Source organism: Lissotriton helveticus, chromosome 5_1, assembly GCF_964261635.1.
Source record: "Lissotriton helveticus chromosome 5_1, aLisHel1.1, whole genome shotgun sequence".
Lineage (NCBI taxonomy): Eukaryota > Metazoa > Chordata > Amphibia > Caudata > Salamandridae > Lissotriton > Lissotriton helveticus.
Window position 1 is genome coordinate 771,968,696 of NC_136065.1, and position 23,947 is coordinate 771,992,642.

General features: G+C 50.0%; 1 protein-coding gene across 3 annotated transcripts in view; it reads right to left on the reverse strand.

Annotated features, from left to right (window-relative positions):
- The window catches only part of AIFM2 (AIF family member 2, ferroptosis suppressor), a 556,015-nt gene that overhangs the window by 390,813 nt on the left and 141,255 nt on the right, over nt 1-23,947 (reverse strand). For 2 of the 3 annotated variants that reach the window (XM_078643245.1, XM_078643243.1), the window contains exons 2-4: nt 22,188-22,378; nt 21,625-21,740; nt 15,531-15,650 (exon numbers count right to left, since the gene is read on the reverse strand). In XM_078643245.1, coding sequence (XP_078499371.1) covers nt 15,531-15,650; nt 21,625-21,740; nt 22,188-22,362 — 411 coding nt within the window. In that variant the 5' untranslated portion in view covers nt 22,363-22,378. The remainder of the gene's footprint in view (nt 1-15,530; nt 15,651-21,624; nt 21,741-22,187; nt 22,379-23,947) is intronic. The other variant, XM_078643244.1, reaches the window with a different exon arrangement.

Consider the following 23,947-nt stretch of genomic DNA (forward strand, 5'->3'; position numbering starts at 1 on the left):
TCGGAGCGGGAGTCTAATTTCCACACCACCAAACATCAAAAGTCTAGCAGCAACATGTTGAATGTTCTTTAATTTGTTCACCTTCTTGCTCAGCTGTCCCACATATAGGGACATGTTTCAATCTGATTAAGTAGTTAGCACAGTAATTTCGTGTGAGAAACAAAAGAACGGAAAATCCTTGGTCACACAGATAGGTAGAAATAACAGGCACTATAACTGCTGAAATTTGATTGAATAACATAGGTTACAACCGATCGGGTCCCCCGTGTTTCTCTCAATATTTGAAGGAGTGAGGCATGTGTCTATGGAGCTATGCCTTAAGGTTCCAATTCAACTGTTGAGAAAGTTGTGAGTGAGCACAGTTTCTGATTTAGAGGGGGTTCACGTAAAGCAACGGATATTCATCCCCAACGCCGCTGCAGAGGCCAACCCCTCTCCTAAAGTCTAACATAATCTGCATGTTGCTCATTCTCATACAGAAACATATACCAATTCCATGCTGCAGCTGGGCCAGAGGTGTCATACAGACAATGAACAAGAGCAGGGAGAGAGGCAAGTTCGAGGGTCCCACAGGGACTCACCTGTGGGTGAAGTAAAGGAGCTCAGCTAAACTCACAGAGGTCTTGTATTAGGAAATAACTTAATACATTATACCGCCATTCCAATTAAGAAGAATATAGCAAGATGACGCAAGAGGGTCTGATAGGTGGTGAATTTGAAAGCCTTCAAAACATTCAAAAGGATTAGGGCCCTAACAATGCCATCCATCGAACACACATGCAACTCATCCAGCACTAAGGCTACAACCACTTCTGTGCCAATTTCAGGGTGCAACTTTGTTTCAAATGCTTGTCGGATTGAGTAAAGGTCTATAAAGTCGAGGATCGGATTAATTACCACTCGCTTAAATAGCTAGGCCTGGAAGTTCATGGCATCTATGGCATTCAAATTAGGACTATTCAAGGGGTGGATAATTATCGCTTTTACTTTCCATGTACTTCAAGAGCTGTTAACGATTTTTAGCAAAAGAGGGAAGATAGCTTATATGGCTAAACTTAGAACTTTTCTGGGACAGTGTTTCAAGTCCAACAAGCAGCCAAACTATGTCAGTCAGTCATAAGCTTTTATTCGATATGCAAGATATCTTATAAGCACATTTACAATATAATCATTACAGTGTACAAAAAAACATTGCTTTAAGAAGTCAGTATAAAACACATTTAAAAGGGATAAAAGGACATGAAGTGCCCATTGATAAATTAGCTAAAAAAGAGAATTAAACCGCTACTGACAATCTCTTACAACGAATAAGCCAAAACTGTTTTAAAAATGTTGCTGTTCCACACACAATAGGGGGGGAAGTGTCCGTAATTAGGATGCGCAAGGCTACTAGGTGGCTACGTGTACCCATATTTCGGAAGAGAGGTTTCAACCAGAAGCTCCTGGGCCTTGCATAGTCCGGGCATTCAAATAGGACGTGAGCAATGGATTCAACCTTGTGCGGACAACAAGCACAGTTAGGGGAAGATCGGGCCGCTGATGTCCACTTCGATACCACAGCACCTAGCGGGAGAGATCCAACTCTAAATTTAAAATAAAGAGCTCGGTCAAGGGGGAGGGTGATCAGGTCCAGGTAGGGTTCAAAGGCCACAAAGTCTTTAATATGTAGGAAGGAGACAGTGGACTTACAGTGGTTCGAGTTTGTAATTAGGCGCTCCGCCGTCCATTTCCAGTAAAGCGTCTTGACCACTTCTTTTGGAGGGGCTGAACGCGATGACCAACAGTCCCCTAGTCCGATCTTCTCCAAGAGCTTTTTAGTTTCCCTTAACCATCTGATCTTAGCCCAACCCCCCAGACTCATTATTTCCCCCAGACCCTCAGCGTAGGATTTTAATTCTTCACCCCTCCAGATTCGTGTCCATAGCAGGAGCGGGCGAAGCTGAGCCTGATCTTTAATGTTTTTACAGCCCGTATCCAACAACACTGGTACAGTTGGTGTGCTCAATGGGATAGAGATAATGGACTTTAGAAGCTTGCTCTCCGCTATCGCTAGGGCATCCAAACGGCAGTGGCCCCACAGCTCTGCCCCATACAAGGCTGATGTCACTACTTTGGCCTTGTAGATATTGATTACTGGGGTAAGCGATCTCCTAGGTGAGGCCCGGAACTCCCTTATGAGGGCTCCTCCAACTCTCCTATGGTTTAGGACCATTTTGTCAATGTGATTTGCCCAAGTCAACTTATCCGTAATCCGAATACCCAGGTAATCGAATTCGGCTACTTTCTCTAAGGCAACCGAGTTAAGTGTAGGTGGGCGGCCCAGTTTCCTAGGTGGATTTAAAACTAGATATTTTGTTTTGTCCACATTTATTATTAAACCTTTTGCAGCACAAAACTCCTGAAAACGTGTTAGCAATTTCTGCAGGCCTTGAGGGGTCTTCGAGATCAGAAGCGTGTCGTCCGCAAAAAGCAAGGTGGGGATACGGACTCCTCCGAGACAGGGGGCGTCGGCTGGTTCTTGTTGAAGATGTTTTACCACCCCATTCACATATAGTGAAAATAGGGTGGGCGCCAAGACGCAGCCCTGTCTTACGCCCCTGGACACTGGTATCTTCTCAGTGAGCTCTCCGTTTTTACCCCAACGGACCTGTGCAAAGGTATGGGCATGGAGACTAATGAGGAGGGACAAGATGTAAGGAGGTAATCCCAACTCGTTAAGCACCCTCCAAAGCTCTTCCCGGGGGACTAGGTCAAAGGCAGTCTTCAGGTCTATAAAGGCCAAGTAAAGACTACCCTTGCCCAGTTCCACCACCTTCCACCCCAGTAGTGCCAACCTAAACACCTGCTCTATTGTCCCCATACAGCCCGAAAACCTGCCTGAAAATCTGATAGGATTTTATTCTCCTCCACCCAATGTAGGATCCTTCCAAGGATAGCTTTACCAGCTATCTTTTGGGTGGAGTCTATCAGACTTATGGGGCGGTAGTTCCCCGGGGTTTCCCTACACCCTTTTTTGTAAATCGGGACCACCACCGCCCCTTTCCAGGATTCTGGCACTGCCCCTCCCATCATGATGTCGTTTAAGAGAGCGGCAATGACCCTTCCCCATTCCGCTGGGTATGCCTTCATAAGATCCCCTGGAAGGCCATCTGGGCTCGCTGCCTTGCGAGGCGCTACCCATCCTATAACCCCCTCAATCTCTAGGGGAGTGAAGAGATCATAGGCATGGGGTTCAATTGCTAGTGTAAGCTCCCTCCCGGCATTTAGTTCCCCATCTGGAGGGAGGTATAGGGTCCCGAAGTGTTTTATCCAGTTTTGAGGAGGGATGTTGCAGGGTCTCATAGATCCATCAGGTTTATTCCGTGTGGCTATGAGATTCCAAAAGGCCCTTGAATCCCTAACTTTACTAGCCTGGAGCAGGTCTTCCCAGAATTTGTCTTCCCACTCCCCTCTAGCAAATTTAAGGGACTTGTTATAGGCCTTCCTTGTTTCCTGTATCTCACCTCGGGATTTGTGTTTAACTGCCTCAACTAACTTTGCCTTGTGATCCCTACATGTTTGGGTATACCAACCATCAACAGGTTTTCTAAATTCTTTGTTGCCTAACTTGTTGGGATGTGAGGTAAACACGCTAGATAAGGCTTCTACCAAGGAGACAAAAAGCCCACTCGCTCTGCCCACCCCTTCTAGGGAGGGTCCGAGGTTTGTTACCGCATGATTTAAGAGGGTTTGAATTTCCCTTACCTTTCCCTCGGAAAGAACCAATTTCGCCCATTTTATTCGTCTTCCACAGGGGGAGACTTCAGAATCATCCGGGGGTGCAGCTACCGGGTAAATATTATCCTTTCTTAAGGGGCACCACCACTGATCCATACTTAAAGAGAGTGAGTTTTGGTCACTCTCAGTCGTAGGGACCACCTGCATGTCCCTTACGTAAGACCATAGACACACATCTATCAGGATATAATCTAACCTAGAGGTGTGTCCTGGCCTGTTGTACGTGTGGACACCCCCCCTATCCGAGGTTGTCCTCCCGTTTGCTGCCATTAAATTAAATTCAAGGCTCAGGGAGTATATCTGGAGCGCCACTTCTGTCCACCTTCTGATCGGTGGGATTTCCAGTACCGGAATCCCCAACCTACTATCATCCTCATCTTGGTCGAGGGAAACGTCCGAGCCCAGGGGCTCGAACGTACAGTTCATATCGCCCGCAACCAATGTACGCGTCTTGTGAGGGGAGTTTTTTAGCAGGGTCTCGAGGAGTGATATTACGGGAGACTTCCTCCCTCCCTTGGTTCCCCGGGCGTAAATATTGAAAACATTTAAGACAATTCTTCCCCTTTGATCTATTAGGGTAATGTTTTGTATGTCCGGGCAGCCTGTGGGAAACTCCACTACTCTGCAGTCTAAGGAGGCTGCGACCCATATGAGAAGGCCACCCGAAGGTCGCCCTCTCCCTGATACCGAGACTTGTGCCGGGGAGGAATAGGAAGAAAAAACCCACCCTATGAACCGGCACCAAGCTCCATGTCTCTTGGAAAAGGCACAGAGAGTGCTCATCAGCCCATGCAGTGAATTCAGGTATAGCCAATTTTCTTGCAATCCCTGCGACATTCCAGCTGCAAACCTTAAAAACTAGGTCCGTCACAGCTGAAGTGTCGTTGGGCGCCAGAGTGTCCCTGTCTATGGTCCTCCTCAAGGGTATTTGAGGGGAGCAGCGATCTTGGGGGGTGACTAAAGAGGCTGCTATCCCACTTACAAGGTTTGCATGGGTAGATGGTACTCCTGATGGCTCTACTCTACTCTCGATTTCCAGTCAATGAGGCCCTGGTGCCCACAATTGGTTCTCCCTTGGACCTCCCGTGACCCCAGCCCAATTTTGACCAGAAACAGGGGGACTTGAACTTCCTCCAATTAGGACAACACTTTGCCTGGGGTAAAAATAAGAAAGATCTACCAGTTTAACCCCTGGAACTCCCATATTTTTTTTTTTATTTTTTTATTTTTTTTTTTTTTAAAAACCTTTATTTGAGTAAGCAAAAAAGTACAAGGATGGGCCTACAACCACACGGGCTGGCCGCTAAAAGAGGAATGGACACATATCATATATGCCCGCAGAGGTAAAAGTCGATCAACAATGCAATACTCAGCTCTATTTACAGGACAAAAACAGATTTTATTTATATGAAAAACAAACACACACAAAAGGCGAAAGTATAGTACCGAAGGTCAGCTCAATGGATGTAAGGGGGGGACAGCAACAGAAGTACAGTAGCAAAACACCAAGCACCGAGGAGCTCGGAGGGAGGGGGGGGGAAGGGACCCAGAAGTCAGTACAAAAAAGAGAAGGGGGAGGGCCGGAGACACCAGCACAACCCCTATATGAAAGGTTCCAAGAACGCCCGCCTATGGAGACAGGGCAAGCCCAACAGTGCCCACAAGGGGAGGAGTACAAATGTCGCCACGGTAGTCGTTCCAGTGACCCCACATCTTCACCCATGCCCTGGGTCTACCCCTGGCCACATAGACAGTTTTCTCACGGAACATGGACCAATCCATGTTATCCTCCCATTTCGAGAGGTCCGGGGGCCTGGAGGCCCCCCAGAGTTGTGCAATGTCTCGCTTCGCAACCATATATCCCAGGGTGGCCCATCTAGTCTGCGCCACCGAATAATCCGTGGGCTCCCAAACATTCAAAAGACATCGACGGGGTTCCGGACACAAGGACACACCTGTCACCACAGCCATCACGTCAAGCACGGCCGCCCAATAAGCAGCCACCACCGGGCACTCCCAGAGAATATGTAGGAAAGTAGCACGCAATCCACACCCACGCTTACACAGTCCATCGGAGGAAAAGCCCATCACCACCAGTCGCGGTCCCGTCACGTACACCCGATGAAGGATCTTCAATTGAACCAGACGGAGACGAGCCGGAATAGCCACCTCCTTCGGGGAGGAGAGGGCCGATTGCCAATCCTCATCGTCAAGTTCCAACCCATCACCCGTCCACAATTCCCGAAGTCGGGCCAATAAGTCGGACCGATTGTTAATCAACTTTTTATAGATCAGGGAAATAGTGCTGTCAGGAAGATGTCCATCAAGGATACGGTCTTCAAGGGGGGGAAGAGTCAGGTGGAATCTCACCAGGAGCAAACACCGAAGTCAGGGCGTGTCTGAGCTGTAAATAACGAAAGAATTCCCGACCACTCAGGCCATAGTCAGCCTGGAGGGCCTGAAACGAACGCACAGAACCCTTAGAGTACACATCCCCCACCTTGGAAATCCCAATCATGTCCCAACGGTCGAAACCCTTGGAAGACCAAAGACCGCCCAGACGTTCTGAAGCATAAAGCGGCGTCGCCAACGTCAAGCGACCCTCCCATCCCAAGCTCACATTCGCGGCACGCCACACCGTCAAAGCAGTCAGTGTAGGTCCCACAAGATGGCGCCCAGCGGAGCGAGAATAAAGCACTCTGTTAAAGTCACCTCCCGGAAGCTGAAGTTTATCCAGTTCAAACGCCGGATTACGACCTGGCGAAAACATAGCGTGATTGATAGCGGACAGATGGGAAGCCCAGTAATATCTCTTAATATCGGGGAGCGCCATGCCCCCATCATACCACGGGATGGAAAGTTTCGCGAGAGCAATGCGCGGACGCCCATCCCAAATAAGCTGCCTCTGGAGGCTCTCAATCTCCCGAAAATAGGACTTAGGGATAGGATCAAAATAATTCTGGAGAGCATAGAGAAACCGTGGCAATGACATCATCTTAAACAGGGCCGCCCGACCCAGGGGAGACAGGGGAAGTCTGCGCCAACGGGCAACGTCCAAACGTAGCCTAAGTAACGGGGGAAGGAGATTACGATCAAAACGAAGGGACGAATCCAAGGTAACAAAAACTCCCAAGTATTTGAAGCCATCCCTGGCCACCTGAAGAGGAAGTCTGCTCGGCAACGGAGGCAAGACACCAGACAAAACATACACACAGGATTTAGTCCAATTGATGACGAGGCCTGAGTTAGCGCCAAAGGACACAAGAACGTCAAATAAAACAGTTAAAGACTTGCGAGGGGAAGTAAGGTACAAAAGGATGTCGTCCGCATAAAGCGAGACGCGGTCTTTGAAGTCCGGGGCCCAGCGAATCCCTTTAAGGGACGGTTCCCACCGGAGCCAGGCCGCCAATGGTTCAAGAGCGAGCGCAAACAACAACGGGGACAGGGGGCAACCCTGGCGGGTACCCCTGCCCAAGGAGAAGGGAGCCGACACTCTACCGTTTACCACAACTTGTGCCAGAGGTTCTGCATACAATAACTGAATCCAGCTAATAAACTCGCACCCGAATCCGAATTTCTCAAGAGTCGCCCATAGATAGGGCCACTCCACAGTATCAAAGGCCATAGAGGCATCCAGGGACGCCAAAATGGCCGGCTCAGTCAGAAGCCCCGCCCTCGCCACCACGCCGTGAAGGCATCGCAGATTCAAAGCAGTGTTGCGATGCGGGATAAAGCCAGACTGATCCGGATGGACCAAATCCCCGAGAACCGAGAGGAGACGAGTCGCCAAAAGTTTTGCCAAAACCTTGGGTTCAACATTTAACAGGGATATGGGTCTATATGAGGAACAGAGGTCACGTGGTTTTCCATCTTTAGGGATGACGACAATTGTCGCCAGGCGCTGATCATAAGGAAGGATGTTACGTTCACGAGATTCTAGAAACATGGCGCGAAGATACGGCGCCATCTTATCGGGGCGTAGCTTGTATAACTCAATGGGCAACCCGTTCGGGCCCAACGCTTTGCCCGAGCGGAGTGAACGGATAGCAGTCGCTATTTCATCATTCGTAAAAGGGGAGTCCAAAGCAATACGGTCCAGGTCGGTGACACAGGGCAAAGTGATATCGCGCAAGAGTAAGCGGGAGTCAGCCACGTCCCTCTCAGACACGGGAGCATACACAACACGGAAATATTCCGCAAAACGATCAACAATGGCAATCGGATCAGTCACATTCTCACCACTCGCAGACTGAATCACAGGCACCACACGATTCACTCTTTCCTTCTTGTCCAACCACGCTAGGAGTTTGCCCGCCTTATCACCCACATCGTACAATCTGCCTTGTTGCTCACGAAACATCACCTTAGCAGCGTCTGTGACCAGGGATTTATATGCAAACTGTTTCAGACCCAGGGCATGGAGCTTCTCAGGCGTGACACCAGAGTCCAACTCATCCTCCAAAGCAGAGATCTCCCCCTCAAGGTCCACCACCTCCCTCCTCCCGGCTTTCTTGGCTTCAACAATCAAGGAGAGGGCCTGTCCACGAATCACAGTTTTAAAGGCTTCCCACAGGGACACAGCCGAAGGGACCGACCCCTCGTTCTCCAGGAAATATGCATCTATGGACTTGAGCAAGAGGGTACGAGTCACAGGAGAGGAAAGATACCATGGGTTAATTGGAGCCACTCGGCCCGCTGTCTCCACCCCAACCTCGAAACGAAGCCAAAGCGGCGAGTGGTCAGAAATACCCCTCGGCAAATGCAAAATCTCGCGAACCGCTGACGACTGGGCCGCGGGCATCAGGAAATAATCCAGCCGAGACAGACTGCCATGAGCCCCAGAATGGAAAGTATATTGGAGCTGAGTGGGGTGCAAAAGTCGCCAGCAGTCCACAAGGCCAAAGGTATCTAGAAACCCACCCAACCACTGCTGAGCCTGCGGAGTATCCCTAGGGGGATGGCGATCGTGAAGGCCGGAAAGCACCGAATTAAAATCTCCGGCCAGGAAGAGAGTACTTTCAGGGAGATCTAACAAAACACGGCCCAAATCAGTGAAAGTAGAAGTCTGCAAACCCGGGGGAACGTAAACATTAAAGAGAGATAGGGTGCGGCCCTCATATCTACCCACCAAGACAGTATACCTCCCACGGTCATCCTGAATCACCTCGTCAATCGCCAGGGGGAGGGAGGTTCGAACAAGGATACCCACACCCCTAGATCCGGAGGTGAACCCCGAGTGCGCCACAAGGCGGTAGCCCCATCTATTCATCGCATTACAAACATTACCAATCAAATGGGTTTCCTGCATGAAAACAATATCTGGTGACAAACGCCGTATACAATTCAAGACCACACTGCGCTTAATACGATCTCCCAGGCCATTAACGTTCCAGGAAACAAACTTCAACCCCCTACCCCCCATCCCAACCACCCGAGCCCATACCCCCCATCCACGAGCAGGACACCAGAAACAGCAACAGAGACAGGAGCAATTCGCCTTGAAAACAACACACAAAAAAGAAAGAACTTCCCAGCCCCCCTCCCCCAAACTGAAAGGAAACACCCCCCACCCTGCACCCCTGCAAAAAGCTAAAGAGCCACCCCAACCTGCAGTGTGCCTGTCGCCCCATAACCCCTAGTCTACACAAAGACCCCGGAGGAGGAAAGGTCTCCGTTCCACCCGCCCCCGACAAACATCAAGAACGAAAAGTAACAAAAGAAAGATGAAATAATCACAATGCAGAGGAACGCCGGTCAACAATCCTGAAAATGTGTTCAAAATAAAACATGTGAGCCAAACAGTCAGATCTCCACACCACCCTCGGCACCACCAGGGCGAGCGGCGGATTCAGTCTCAGGAGCACGGTCAGGCAAGGAGTCTAGCCAGTCATTAACAGCATCTGGGCGATCAAAGAAAAGGGTACGCTCATTATACTCGATCCGAAGTCTGGTGGGATAGAGCATAGCATAACGTAAGCCCCGATCCCGAAGACGTTTCTTGGCCCCACGAAACTCCATACGTTGTTTCTGAACTTGTTGGGAAAAGTCCGGGTAAAAGTTCACCGTAGCATTCTCAAAGGCCACCGGGCCCTTCACCCGTGAGGCCTGCAGGATAGCGTCCCGGTCTCTATAGTGAAAAAGTTTCGCTACAATGGGTCTCGGCGGGGCTCCCGGCCGAACCTTGCCCCCCGGAACACGATGTGCGCGTTCCACCGTGAAGAACTTCGTAAGGCCGGAAGGGGCAAGATGGTTCAAGACCAGATCCTCAACCAGGAGATCCACCGAGTGGGGTTCAGGGTTCTCCGGTACACCAACCAGGCGAACATTGCAGCGACGTGCCCTATTTTCAAAATCCTCCAGACGTCGGGTCATGAAGTCGTGCACCCGACGGAGATTGCCGATTTCTGTCTGGAGCTCAGAGACGTCCTGTGTGAGGCTGGACGATTTAATGTCCAACGATTGCACCCTTTCATTCGTCTTGCCGAGATCAGCACGAATAAGATTAACCTCAATAGCCACGGTGTCAAGTTTATGGGCCAAGGCCTCGTACTGCTGGCCGGTGGATTCCCTCACACCCGAGATAGCGCCCATGATGTCCTGTAGGGAGGGCTCCGCCGACTCTTCAAAAGCTCGTTCGGACGCCGTACTAGAACCAGGCAGGGCAGCTCCGGGGGACCCCTTAGAATGAGTATAGCGGTCCATGACATTTGATTGAACCGGGGCTCCGCGCAGTGGTGCTTTCGTCTTGCGCGTCTCTCTGTCCCCTCTGCCCGCCATTTTGAAGATGCGTCACAGGACAAGCCACCAGGGCCGACGGGCCCAACACCCAAAGCACAGGATCAAAAGTACACAAAAATGAGGGGCACAACTCGGGTAGAGGTCGCCAAGCCAGCAAATAGTCCGGAGGTAAACCCAACAGCCGATCCGCCTCCAGGTCTCAGCCGCAATGCGATAGTCACACCCGTGGCCCAAGTCGGAACAGAATCGAAACCGAAACTTAGGAAGGGGGACCCACAAGGCCAGATCTCCTGCCGTTGTTGTTCAATTCCAGGACGGCTACAGAACCGCACCCCGTCCCGGGCGCACCCCGAGGGCGGAGTCCAAAAGTTCAGACCATCATATCTCAGGAATAAAAGATCCAAATCAATTTCTGAAAGGTGCCAGGCTGATCAGCCAAACGTCCTCCACACGAATTCTTGTAAGAAATCAGGATTCAGTCAGGATAAAGTGCCGGGGGCGGCGAGGGTCCGGAGAGCGCTGTGCTCAAGCGGCCATCACGGATGCCCGCCAAGCTCCTCCTCCAACTCCCATATTTTTAATAGGAGTACAAATCGCGGGCACTACTCTTGGGTCTTGAAAATTTATAATTATACAATCCCCCTCCTGAGTCTTTTTCCCCTGCCCCACCCACCCCACTCTGCGGACACCCAGAATGATTCCATCCACATCCAACGGGATTGGCCTGTTTGCCTTCAGCCAGTGGATACACTTATTCTTAAGTGATTGATGGTTTTCCGACTGGCCTTCTTTTAGTGGAGGCACATTAACCATAACAACAACAAAAGGTTGACAGTCTGGTGGGAGGTTTACTGGAGGGATTCGTCGTACTAGATTTCTAGGCACCGGTAAGGTGGTGGTTGGGGCAGCAGGTTGGACTACAGGTCTAGGGGCTTTCCCTGGCGCTAACCCGTTAATTTTGTTACATGCGCCTAGTTTTTGGGAGCCTTCCATTTTGCCACTAGCTGACTGTGGCTGCTTTTGTGGAAAAGGGTTAGGCTTACTTTTATCTGGCTCTAAATATGATGGTGGCCCCTTCTGTTTTGGTCCTGCTTTCGGACGGGGAGGAGATTTAGGAGCTGGGATTAATGGACTATAAGAGACAACTTTATCTGGACATATTGGGGGCTTAGGGTCTCTCTGTGATCGTAGCTCGTTCCCCTTTGCGCCCATGTCCTTATTTTCACTCACTCTGGTTATTTGTTTAAATGTGGTTTTGAGTGAGTGGAACCCGTCAAGGGTTGATTGCTCTAATTTATCTATCCGCTCCCCTAAACCCTTGACCTGTATTAGTAGCGGTTTCAAGAGACTGTATACTTTCTCGAGGATATTTTCAGCTGCTACGGGGTCAGTGAAGTTAGGAACCTTAACAGTGTTAGCATCTATGTGTAGCCCCTTAGAAGAGATCAGAACATCCCCTTCAGAGTCAGCTTCATTCACTATAGGCCTACCCCTTATGTTTCTCATCCCAGATCCAGGAGACTTTCTTGCTCTTTGATAAAGAGCAGCCTGTCTCACTAATCTACCCTTTTTGCATTTACGTGATTTTTTACTTAAGGGCCTATTCTCCTGACTAATCTCGGGAGTTTGGCTGTTGGGGGAAACCCTCACTGACTCCCCTTCTGATATAACTAAGGAGGTGGTGAGCGGTTTTGAGGGCAGAGAATCACTGGTGGCTTCATGTGGAAGGTTAGGTGGAGAAGGTGGAGACAGCTTACTAAGTCCACCGTCTTCCTCAGTAACTATGGGTATAAGTTCGGTCAGATTTTCCAGCCTATCTATATTTTGCTCTATGCTTTGCTCTATACCAGCCAGCTGGGGGGGTCAGAGGAAACGCCAGGCACACTAGATGGAGAAACAGATTGAACCCGGACACTAGCCGGTGTAAGCGACTGGGCAGCAACCCCCAGGGATGAACGTCTTGAGGGGAGGTACACCTCTGATAAATGCCGCTCAGACATAGCAATCTCCTTTTCAATCACCGCCGCCACCCTAGTGATAAAACGGTCCATAGATCCTATAACAGGGCTCGCTGCAATTGACCCCCTTTCGCCTTCACTCCTAAGAAGCTTCCCAGAGCGGGTAGACATGATTGCGGGGAACAGCTCGGGGACTCACACTGGACGTATGTACTCACGGCTGATGGAAAGGAAAGGGACGTGGCCCAGCCCAGCCTTGACAGCCCCTGACGGCCACAGACGGCCCGCCCTCTGCCCGGGCTCCGCCCGGCGCCGCCCGCGCGCGTCCGCGACGCGGAGGAAGCTGTTCCCTTTTGTGCGCCTCCTGGCGCTCCTGGCAGGAAGAGGAAGCGGTGTGGACGCAGGGCGCGCTGGGAGCTGTAGTCCGTTCACAGCGTCAGGGACCCAGCGTCGCTGCGAGATCTTCCCTCGTGCAGGTAAGGCAGGCAAGCAGGCGGTGAAGCGCTAAGACCCCTCCTCGGGCCGGTATGCGCAAAGAAATGACTCCCAGCTCCTCAGTGGGAGCTGTTCCCTTTTGTGCGCCTCCTGGCGCTCCTGGCAGGAAGAGGAAGCGGTGTGGACGCAGGGCGCGCAGGGAGCTGTAGTCCGTTCACAGCGTCAGGGACCCAGCGTCGCTGCGAGATCTTCCCTCGTGCAGGTAAGGCAGGCAAGCAGGCGGTGAAGCACTAAGACCCCTCCTCGGGCCGGTATGCGCAAAGAAATGACTCCCAGCTCCTCAGTGGGAGCTGTTCCCTTTTGTGCGCCTCCTGGCGCTCCTGGCAGGAAGAGGAAGCGGTGTGGACGCAGGGCGCGCTGGGAGCTGTGGGAGCTGTAGTCCGTTCACAGCGTCAGGGACCCAGCGTCGCTGCGAGATCTTCCCTCGTGCAGGTAAGGCAGGCAAGCAGGCGGTGAAGCGCTAAGACCCCTCCTCGGGCCGGTATGCGCAAAGAAATGACTCCCAGCTCCTCAGTGGGAGCTGTTCCCTTTTGTGCGCCTCCTGGCAGGAAGAGGAAGCGGTGTGGACGCAGGGCGCGCTGGGAGCTGTAGTCCGTTCACAGCGTCAGGGACCCAGCGTCGCTGCGAGATCTTCCCTCGTGCAGGTAAGGCAGGCAAGCAGGCGGTGAAGCGCTAAGACCCCTCCTCGGGCCGGTATGCGCAAAGAAATGACTCCCAGCTCCTCAGTGGGAGCTGTTCCCTTTTGTGCGCCTCCTGGCGCTCCTGGCAGGAAGAGGAAGCGGTGTGGACGCAGGGCGCGCTGGGAGCTGTAGTCCGTTCACAGCGTCAGGGACCCAGCGTCGCTGCGAGATCTTCCCTCGTGCAGGTAAGGCAGGCAAGCAGGCGGTGAAGCGCTAAGACCCCTCCTCGGGCCGGTATGCGCAAAGAAATGACTCCCAGCTCCTCAGTGGGAGCTGTTCCCTTTTGTGCGCCTCCTGGCGCTCCTGGCAGGAAGAGGAAGCGGTGTGGACGCAGGGCGCGCTGGGAGCTGTAGTCCGTTCACAGCATCAGGGACCCAGCGTCGCTGCGAGATCTTCCCTTGTGCAGGTAAGGCAGGCAAGCTGGCGGTGAAGCGCTAAGACCCCTCCTCGGGCCGGTATGCGCAAAGAAATGACTCCCAAACTATGTGTAATCAGTGTCTCACACTCAAGAGTCAAGATGCAAGAGAACTTCTCAAAGCTGATCTACTATTCCTGATGCAGCCACCCTCTATATCCAGATTTAGTGGCATTGCTATATTTTTTGTAAATGTTAACTCTGACCGTTTGAACCTTAAAATTCAGAGAGAATCTGCTAATAAACCGGGCCGCTGATATACCGTAAAAAACAATTGCTGATCCGAGATTTTCATTTTTGATATGTGTTTTTAGATCATTAGAGAGGTAAATTAGTTTGGGTAGACATTGCTGACCTGGGCAAAATTTTTCTGGATTACATTTTTAAAAATGGCGTATGTGTTGCAGTGATGAGATCATATATCAGGAACCATGAGACCTATATACTGCATTTTGGTGTCAAAACTTCAGAGCAACCCTTCTGCCATTTTCCAAAATGGGCACTCTATAATGATGTATTTTAGCCATCATATTGATAATTACTTTTAATATTGTTATAGTTTCAGGTTTTCTATTGATTCAGAATCGTAAACATGAGCGAAACAGGTGGTAACAGATGATCTTTACCTCCTAACAGAGTGTTGAGAACTACAAAATCTGAGAACTCCTTCAACAACAAAAAAATGTGACATATACTAAACTAATTAAAAAGAAGAGCTAACATCAACTGCGGCTGGACAGAAGAAAGAGAACATTTCAGAAATTTCTGTAAATACCAATTCTCTTCTATGGGATTTAGTGGTAATGCTGCAGTGACTGAGAAATAGTTGCAGTTGCACAGTCGGCACTAAGATGCTACAGCTGATATTAGCAGTTTCAAAGTGTTTTTCAAGATAAATAGCAAGATCAAGAATAGAGATCTTATCCCATTAATCACTTTTAAGAGACCTAAATGAGGATTTTATTCATCTGCAATCTAAAAAAAAAAAAAATCCGATGGTTGTCAGACCAAAGAATGGATGTTGTAGCATTGACAGAAACAAGTCTGTTTGGGTACTAACAATTATTATTATTTTATTTTACAGAGTTTTATATAGCGCAAACTTGACCCGAAGGTATTGGGTATCAGAGCGCTTTACATAGCACCAGTTACATGAGGACACTTTCATTTTTGTTAGGCAAGGGGAGATTAAGGGATTTGCCCAGAATCACAGGTTTGCCGAGACTTGAACCCAGTTCCCCAGATTCGAGGTCAATCGCCCTAGCCGTAAGGCCAACTCCTCTTCTCAATTAGAACTTTGGAGTGAAATCCTAATATCCACATTCATATTTGTAATACAAGTTCAAACAGTAGGAATGACGGGGTTCAAAGCAAAAAAGGAGAATTACTGTAATTATTATGTAAGTGTGTAACTTCATTGTTGAAATCTCTGCTGATTAAAAGATAAACTGCATTCCAGGTACTTACTTCTTTTGCTAGGTTCTCATATGTCTGGATGGCTAATTCCATATTAACTGGCTGGTTAAACTTGCCGGGAAAGGGCCCATCACTTCCTGTAGCCAAGATAAGATGTGAAAAGTACAGTTCCTGAAAGGGAAGTATAGACCACTGTCAATAGGGTGATAATGTTTGCATTTCAAATCCAAAATTCAACAAAAACCTGCTAACTGTCACCACAATATTTGTCCCAAAGGGAATCAAAGTACAGACCCAGGAAAACATAACTTCAGGGATTGTGAAAGAATAATATTTAAAATAGAAAGAACAATCTTCTGTGCTAAGGTGATGCCTCACCCCAACACGGTTGCTTGTAAAAACGGGAATTTATTGGCTGCTTAGTCAATTTATAAGTATTTCACAATAAGCGGATTTTCTGCTTTGCTACACATCACTTCCGGCTTAGCTTGTTGCCTGGAACAAACAGTGTTCTTGGAGTTGCTGCATTCTCATCGTTTTGGCTCATTTTTGTTGACAGTTGGAATATTAATATACTTAGCATTCTAAAGAGGGCATGGAATAGTGCTTGTGTTTATTTTTATTTTTTTGCCACTTTGGCTCTTCCATGTTTTTGGGTTTTGATGCAGAGTATTGCTGGTTACCTACCAGTGAAAGAGGAATCTAAACTTCAGTGAGAACTGTCCTTCAAGATAATAAACATCACTGCTGCAGGAGGTTTGTCTCATCTCAGTTCACTATACCTTAATGTAGAACTGAATATGCTGATTTGAATGCAGACATGTGGTGTCGTCCTTAGATATTCCTGGTAAATTGTCAGCATACCACTAATAGGACAAATGAAGCAGGATTTCAATTCCATCTTTATCTTGGCTCATTTCCTGTTGCACCGGATGATCATTTTATTGCTTAACAGTCCCCATTTCAAGAGGGCCTTTGTCATGTTTATGCCCAAAATGGGCCTCCGGCAAAATACCTCTAGACATCATCATCTATATATATCTCTATATCACCACACATCACCAATCTGAATTTTTAATAACTACATTAGAAAAGTGATCAATGAAAGCACCTTCCTGTCTTTTTATAAGTGACAGAACTCAGCGGTGACAGGCAATTGCCTTTTTTGCAGAGGGTGGTGAGATTAACAAATTATGAACCAATGCCCAGCTCAAAGTCAACACTCAAAGAATATTACAGATCTACCATCTGTAGGATCCGTGTAATCTTAGGAATGCAGGTCCAAGAAACAATATCTAATGTGACCTTTGCTCCTTCCACTGTGGAGAAAAAGAGTACTGAATCTCTTGAACACCATATACTTTGTAAAGAGCCATTTTGTCCTTCAAGGGTCCCGCAAACTCCACAAATTGACGCTGAGGGGAGTTTTCCCTCTCTAGCGGCTCACCATTTGTAATTTGTCAAGCATTCACGAGAAAAAATCATGCGTCATCACGGGCAGTCGTGGCAGTTCGCGAATTGTGCTTGTTTTTGCCTGAATTTGTGCTTGTTTTTATTTCTTCCCCAGATCGTCTGTCACTGTATTTTTCACCCGCTTTTTGCCTGAATTTGTGCTTGTTTTCCCCAGATCGTGTGTCGCTGTCTTTTTCCCCTGTTTTTCACTTAGATTTGTGCTTGTTAATTGCCGTTTATCGTCGCGCTTTGCCCCCGCTTCCCGCCACCGCCTTGAGCCCCGCCCCTTTTCTCTTCTGTTTCCCTCCCCGCTCCCGCCTCCCAGCTGCTCCGCCCACCCGCGCACTTCGCCTTAAATGGCGACCGTGCGAACGCGCAGCGGTCACGCGCAGCGGGCGCGCCGATTGTGCGCCGAAGGCGCGCCAAAGGTAAGCCCGTCTGCGCCCGTCCGCGCCTGGACCGCGCCCAGTGCCAGGAGCCCTGGTCCCCACCGACGGAAGCCGACCCGACGAACCTACAGCGCCGCCGACCTCATCGCACTCAACACCGGCCACATCCCAGGATGTCACCGAGCCGCCCCGAAGCACACCCACGGACCTTTCAGCTGCCACGCCTGCAAGTTCACCTGCATCCGGACCTTCCCTGCACCCGCCAAGCCGAACTCCAGCAGCACCCACCTCAAGTGTATCCTGCTCAACACCCGCTCCGTCCACAGACACGCCGTAGAACTCTGGAACCTGCTCGACACCACCGCCCCCGACGTTGCCTTCATCACCGAGACCTGGATGAACGCCTCCTCAGCCCCAGACATCGCCATCGCCATCCCAGAAGGCTACAAGATCGTCCGGAGGGACCGAGACAACCAGACCGGAGGAGGCATCGCCATCATCCACAGAGACACCATCCGCATCACTACCAACACCGATGACACCCTCACCACCGCCGAACACCTGCACTTCCAGATCCACACCAACCCGAAGACCACCCTCAGAGGCACCCTGATCTACCGACCCCCGGGACCACGCACACGATTCAGCGAGGACATCGCCGACTTCGTCAGCCCGCACGCTCTCCCCTCCGCCGACTACATCCTCCTGGGGGACCTCAACTTCCACCTGGAGAACAGCAACGACCGCAACACCATCACCCTGCTCGACAACCTCGACAACCTCGGACTCAAGCAACTGGTGACCACCCCCACCCACCTCGCCGGACACACTCTCGACGCCGTCTTCTCATCCAGCAAAGACGTCACCTTCAGCCACGCAACAGGACTCCACTGGACGGACCACAGCTGCGTCCACTTCACCTTCAGAAGAACGACGATCCACCACCTCCAGCAACAGGTTGCTCGAAGAAGCTGGAACAAGATCACAGCCGACCAGCTCACCGCCTCCCTGAGCCAGCACCCTCCCGCCAACTCAGCGAACCCCAGCCAGGCCGCCGACAACCTCACGAAATGGATCAACGACTGCGCAGACGAACTCGCCCCTCTGAGAACCCCACCCAGCAGATCCTGCAGCAGAAAAACACCATGGTTCACCGACGAACTCAAGAGCTCCAAGAAGAACTGTCGAGCCCTCGAGAAAGCCTGGCGCAGAGACCCAACACCGAACAACATGACTGCCCTCAAGCTCGCCACCCGGAAACACCACCAACTGATCCGCGCCACCAAGAAAAATGCATACAAGGACCGGCTGGACAACAACGCACACAACTGCAAGGAACTCTTCAACATCGTGAAAGAGCTCTCCAACCCCAGCGCCGGAAACAACGACATCACCCCATCGCAAGACCTCTGCAACTCCCTCGCGTCCTACTTCCACAACAAGATCACGGACATACACAACAGCTTCAACAACCAACCAACGCAAGCCACAACCGCAACGACGCCACCCACCACCACCCTCCGCACCTGGACCCCGATCAGCACCGAAGACACCATCCGCACCATGAACTCCATCCATTCCGGATCTCCGACTGACCCCTGCCCTCACCACATCTTCAACAAGGCCGACGCTGTCCTCGCACCCCACCTGCGGGACATCATCAACACCTCCTTCGACTCCGCCACCTTCCCTGAGAGCTGGAAGCACGCCGAACTCAGCGCTCTCCTCAAGAAACCAACAGCAAACCCCACCGACCTCAAGAACTACCGTCCCATCTCGCTCCTCCCGTTCCCGGCCAAAGTCATCGAGAAGACCGTCAACAAACAGCTGGCCGCCTTCCTCGAGACGAATGGATCCCTCGACCCCTCACAGTCCGGCTTCCGAGCGAACCACAGCACCGAGACCGCCCTCATCGCCGCCACCGACGACCTTCGAACCCTGATGGACAACGGAGAAACAGCGGCCCTCATCCTCCTGGACCTCTCCGCGGCTTTCGACACGGTCTGCCACCGCACCCTAGTACAGCGCCTCAGCAACATCGGAATCCAGGAGAAGGCACTGGAATGGATCACCTCCTTCCTCGACGGAAGAACACAAAGAGTCCGCCTACCACCGTACAAGTCAGAGGCCACCAAAGTCATCTGCGGCGTCCCTCAAGGATCCTCACTGAGCCCCACCCTCTTCAACGTCTACATGAGCCCCCTCGCGACCATCGCACGCCAACACAACCTCAACATCATCTCCTACGCTGACGACACCCAGCTGATCCTCTCCCTGACCAACGACCCCGACACCGCCAGAGCCAACCTGCACGAAGGGATGAGAGACGTAGCCGAATGGATGACGACCAGCCGCCTGAAACTGAACTCAGACAAGACGGAGGTCCTCATCCTGGGCTCCACGCCCTCCGCCTGGGACGACTCCTGGTGGCCCCCCGCCCTGGGCACCGCACCCAAACCGACGGACCACGCACGCAACCTGGGCTTCATCCTGGACTCCTCCCTCTCCATGACCAGACAAGTCAACGCCGTCTCCTCGTCATGCTTCAACATCCTGCGCATGCTACGTAAGATCTTCCGGTGGATCCCCACCGAGACGAGGAAGACGGTCACCCAAGCCCTCGTCACCAGCCGACTGGACTACGGCAACGCCCTCTACGCCGGAACCACCGCCAAACTCCAGAAGAGACTCCAGCGGATCCAGAACGCCTCGGCGAGACTCATCCTCGACATCCCCCGACGCAGCCACATCTCCGGACACCTGAGAGATCTGCACTGGCTCCCGGTCAACAAGAGAATCACCTTCCGGCTCCTCACCCACGCGCACAAAGCCCTACACGACCAAGGCCCGAGCTACCTCAACAACCGGATCAACTTCTACACTCCCAAGCGCCTCCTCAGATCAACCAACCACGCCCTCGCCGCCGTCCCCCGCATCCGAAGAGCGACAACAGGAGGAAGATCCTTCTCCTACCTGGCCGCCAAGACCTGGAACTCACTTCCGACCAATCTGCGCCTGACCCAAGACCACCTCTCCTTCAGGAAAAAGCTCAAGACCTGGCTGTTCGAGCAGTAGCGGCACCCCCCCCCTCCCAGCGCCTTGAGACCCTACGGGTGAGTAGTGCGCTCTACAAATGACCTGATTGATTGATTGATTGATTGACCACTCACGTTGAGAAATCTGCCATTCGCGTTGAGGAAGCTGCCGCTTGAGTATAATGTCTACTCAAGTGGCAGAAAGCATCAGCGCCCTATGGTACGACACGTAGTGTCGTTAGCGTGGTTTTAAAGTGAGGGACAAACTCCTGACGCTAAAAATCAGTGAGAGCAGTGCGATTTAACAGGCGCCGCAGAGTTTTTGGGGCACTTTGTGGAGTTCCATGGAGTAAAACTCTGCGAACTCCGCCCAGGCCTAATCTGAATACCCTACAATTATTAATCACCTAAAAAGCTGTCCTTTCCAAGTCACTGATGGGTAAAGACATGTAAAACATGAAAGCAAACAGTTGGCCACCTTATGACAAGGAATGAGTAAAGATATTGAGCACAAGTTAAGTGCCAGCCCATCTTGGTTGTTAAACCTAATCTAAAATTTTGATTGGACAAGACACAAGAAGTAGCTGTTAATAGCACCAAGTTTGATAGTAAACCTTAGACAACTGGCTGATGCTGACAGTTAGAACTTTGAAAAAGGTGCAAATAATGTCGAAATTAATTTAAAAAATCATTCCTTTTACTCTATGCATATTGAATACAATACACTGACAGCTTTGAGAATTATTGGAAGATTTAACCTGCAAAGGACGTGAGGCTATCAGAATGGAAAGAGGTACTTAAGTTAAAAACTAGAATTGTTTGGATTTCCACTGTAAGTATGAGATACTGGAAGCATTCCTTACTGTACTATTCGGTCTTAAGGTTTCATGCGCTTGTTTACAGACTGGGTACAGTGACAGAACGTTTTTTAAAAAAAAGTTTAAGTCCCCAAAGCTATGTATAGTTTGAAAAGGAAATGCAAGCCACAAATACATTTAGTAAATCGCCTTCTTTTATTTCAAATAAAGTAAGAGTTCTGATCCCAGACAATATTGAAAGCAGCTGGCACCCGGGCTGTTACACACATTCCAGTCAATGATGATAGAACAGCTAAGGTGAAGGTACAGATCAGCAAATGCCTCGGGTGCGGAGAGCAGGCAGTGAAATGGACGGGCTACATGTACCTGGCAAACGTTGTAGTGAGCCAAAGCTATGCTCTCAAGATACCTTTTCCTGATAGCTACAATAGCTTTGTCCCACTACACTTACTTCGCCACTCTCCAGAAGAACTTGCTGCCTTTCCAGGTTAATTCCAATCAGCTGTCCTTGTTTGAAATTTTCCTGAAAGGTGTTGGCATAGGGTATGAAAGTTTTCCGGGCAAATCCTGTTTAAAGAAAAAAAAAAAAACTAGATTAGTGCCATTTGTAAGTTACTTCAGAGAAATGATTTTCCAAATGACCATTTGCTACCCTGCTTCTCCAAGGCATAGTTACACTAATCGTTACCTCAGCAACTGCTGCTAATATTTCTTCGCCTCTCAAAAATAGTGTAGTCCAAGAGAAGAACACAGTGAACTAGTGTCCCCTTTGCTTTGGCTGTCTGAAGGTCCACAATTCACTAAGTGGTAAACTAGAACAGCCTCTTTACAACCATAGGGGCTTACTTTTTGGATCTACCATATACACTTTGAAAACTGAATAAGCATATACACAACACAGGGTCGTGACTGCAGCCAACAAAGGGAGCATACACTGTGCTGAATTTGAAGGAAATAACTTGAACAAATGGATAGTAAATGAGTGAGGTGACTACAATAGTGAAATAAAGTTACCGCTCTCTACGGAGGCTCGAAGAGCGGCAACATTATGATGAAATGAGTCCCTCATATCCAGAAGCAGGAAGGGGACGCCCCAAGACTTCAGATGGCTGGCTGCAGCAGTCCCTGCAAAGCCTCCTCCAACAATCACCACACGCACAGATTCATCGACTGAAAGCGTGGATCCCATCTCTACAAAAAGATGCCTAAGATATTAAAACCAGATACATTTAGTAAAAGGTAGAGATATTCACATATGACAACATTTAGACATTCAGTGGTTTAATCATTTTTTTATCCAAACGTGTTTTATTAGTATTGCCATAAGAAGGAACAAGAATACAGTGAAAAAAATAATCATGTGTGAGAAGACATTGCCACGGAATGAGTAGCATAACGGAATCGTTCAACACAATCAAATGGCCAGTTACAATCTGAATCAGCCAATTGCAAAACAATAATAGGAACAGAACAAAAAGCAAACATTACAATAGCAAAAACAATCAAGCTCCCACTGTGAGAACCACCACCCACTGTCCGCGGATGTTCAGGTCAGTAGCGACTGGATGGTTTTATCTAATTTTACTTGTAGCTTGTTTGTTTGCTTTAAAGATATCGGCTAGTTTTAGACAGTTTTAATAGTTTTGATATAGTCAGCACATATACTTCTAGCGCATATATTTTTACCTTGTCCTTGCACCTTGCCCAGTTTCTTTCTGTTATTGCTCTACTCCCACCCACTCGCCGGTCTGCCGCGGTATTTCCGTTTGAGTGTAGAAGAGAGAGCGAGAGCAGACATGCATCCTCTTCCGGTTTCTGCCCGAACAAGTGGGAGTTTACGGTCTAGCTGTATACCAGATCTCCTATTTAACCAGCATGCCTCTGCTGACGCACACAGCGAGCACGCCGCTGGCGCGCCAAAGACAAGCTCGTCTGCGCCAGTCCGTGCCCAGCTGTCACCAGGAGCCAGGACCCCTGCATCTTTTACATTAGCCACCACTTCAACATCGAGATGTGTCTACTCGGCAGAAGCACTTAATGCAATTAGACTCCTGGGTAGTAGGCAGCTTTCACGCAATGCATGTAATACAGCCAAACCCTCTGCCATCTTTGAAGGTCCTCTTTCATGCATACATTGCCATTTTCAGAGCCATACGTAAGATCAAGAGGCGGTAATACAGGTTACTTCATCCCAAGAGGATCAGAGGTCAATCTTACCTAAGTCCTCCCTTTCCCCTCACTTCCCGTCCCCTAACCCCCATCCATGGCGGCAAGCACTTTTTAGGTCTCGGCCTGCCAATGCGCTTGCGCATTGCTGGCGGAGATTATAGTAAGGGCAAAGAACAGTCTACCAACGGCGGATTTGCCACAGTTCATGTGTCTTTGCGCGTGCACAAACCAGCTATGTCACAAACCACCATTTGTCTGTGCCTAATCACACTTCAAAGGCTGCCGCCCCCGCCCCCCGAGTGCACATCGCACTCTCCTACTTCCTCTCCCACCTCCCACGGCCGCTCTTCCCATTCACGCGCTCTGCAGGTTACCATTTGCCAGCATGCGGCCGCTAGCGCTTTCATCCCTATCACTCCTCCCTCTCCTACTTCCCCTCCCATCTCCCAAACAGCATCGAGCCGCGAAGACTGTCACACGCTGCTACTACTATGTGCATTTTGTATCCTACTCCATTCCTTGTTTTCATTCATAGAAGCAGCATGAACCATGGGGCTGAAACACATGCAATGTTGCAAAAATAATTGTAATACTGCTTTGAAGTT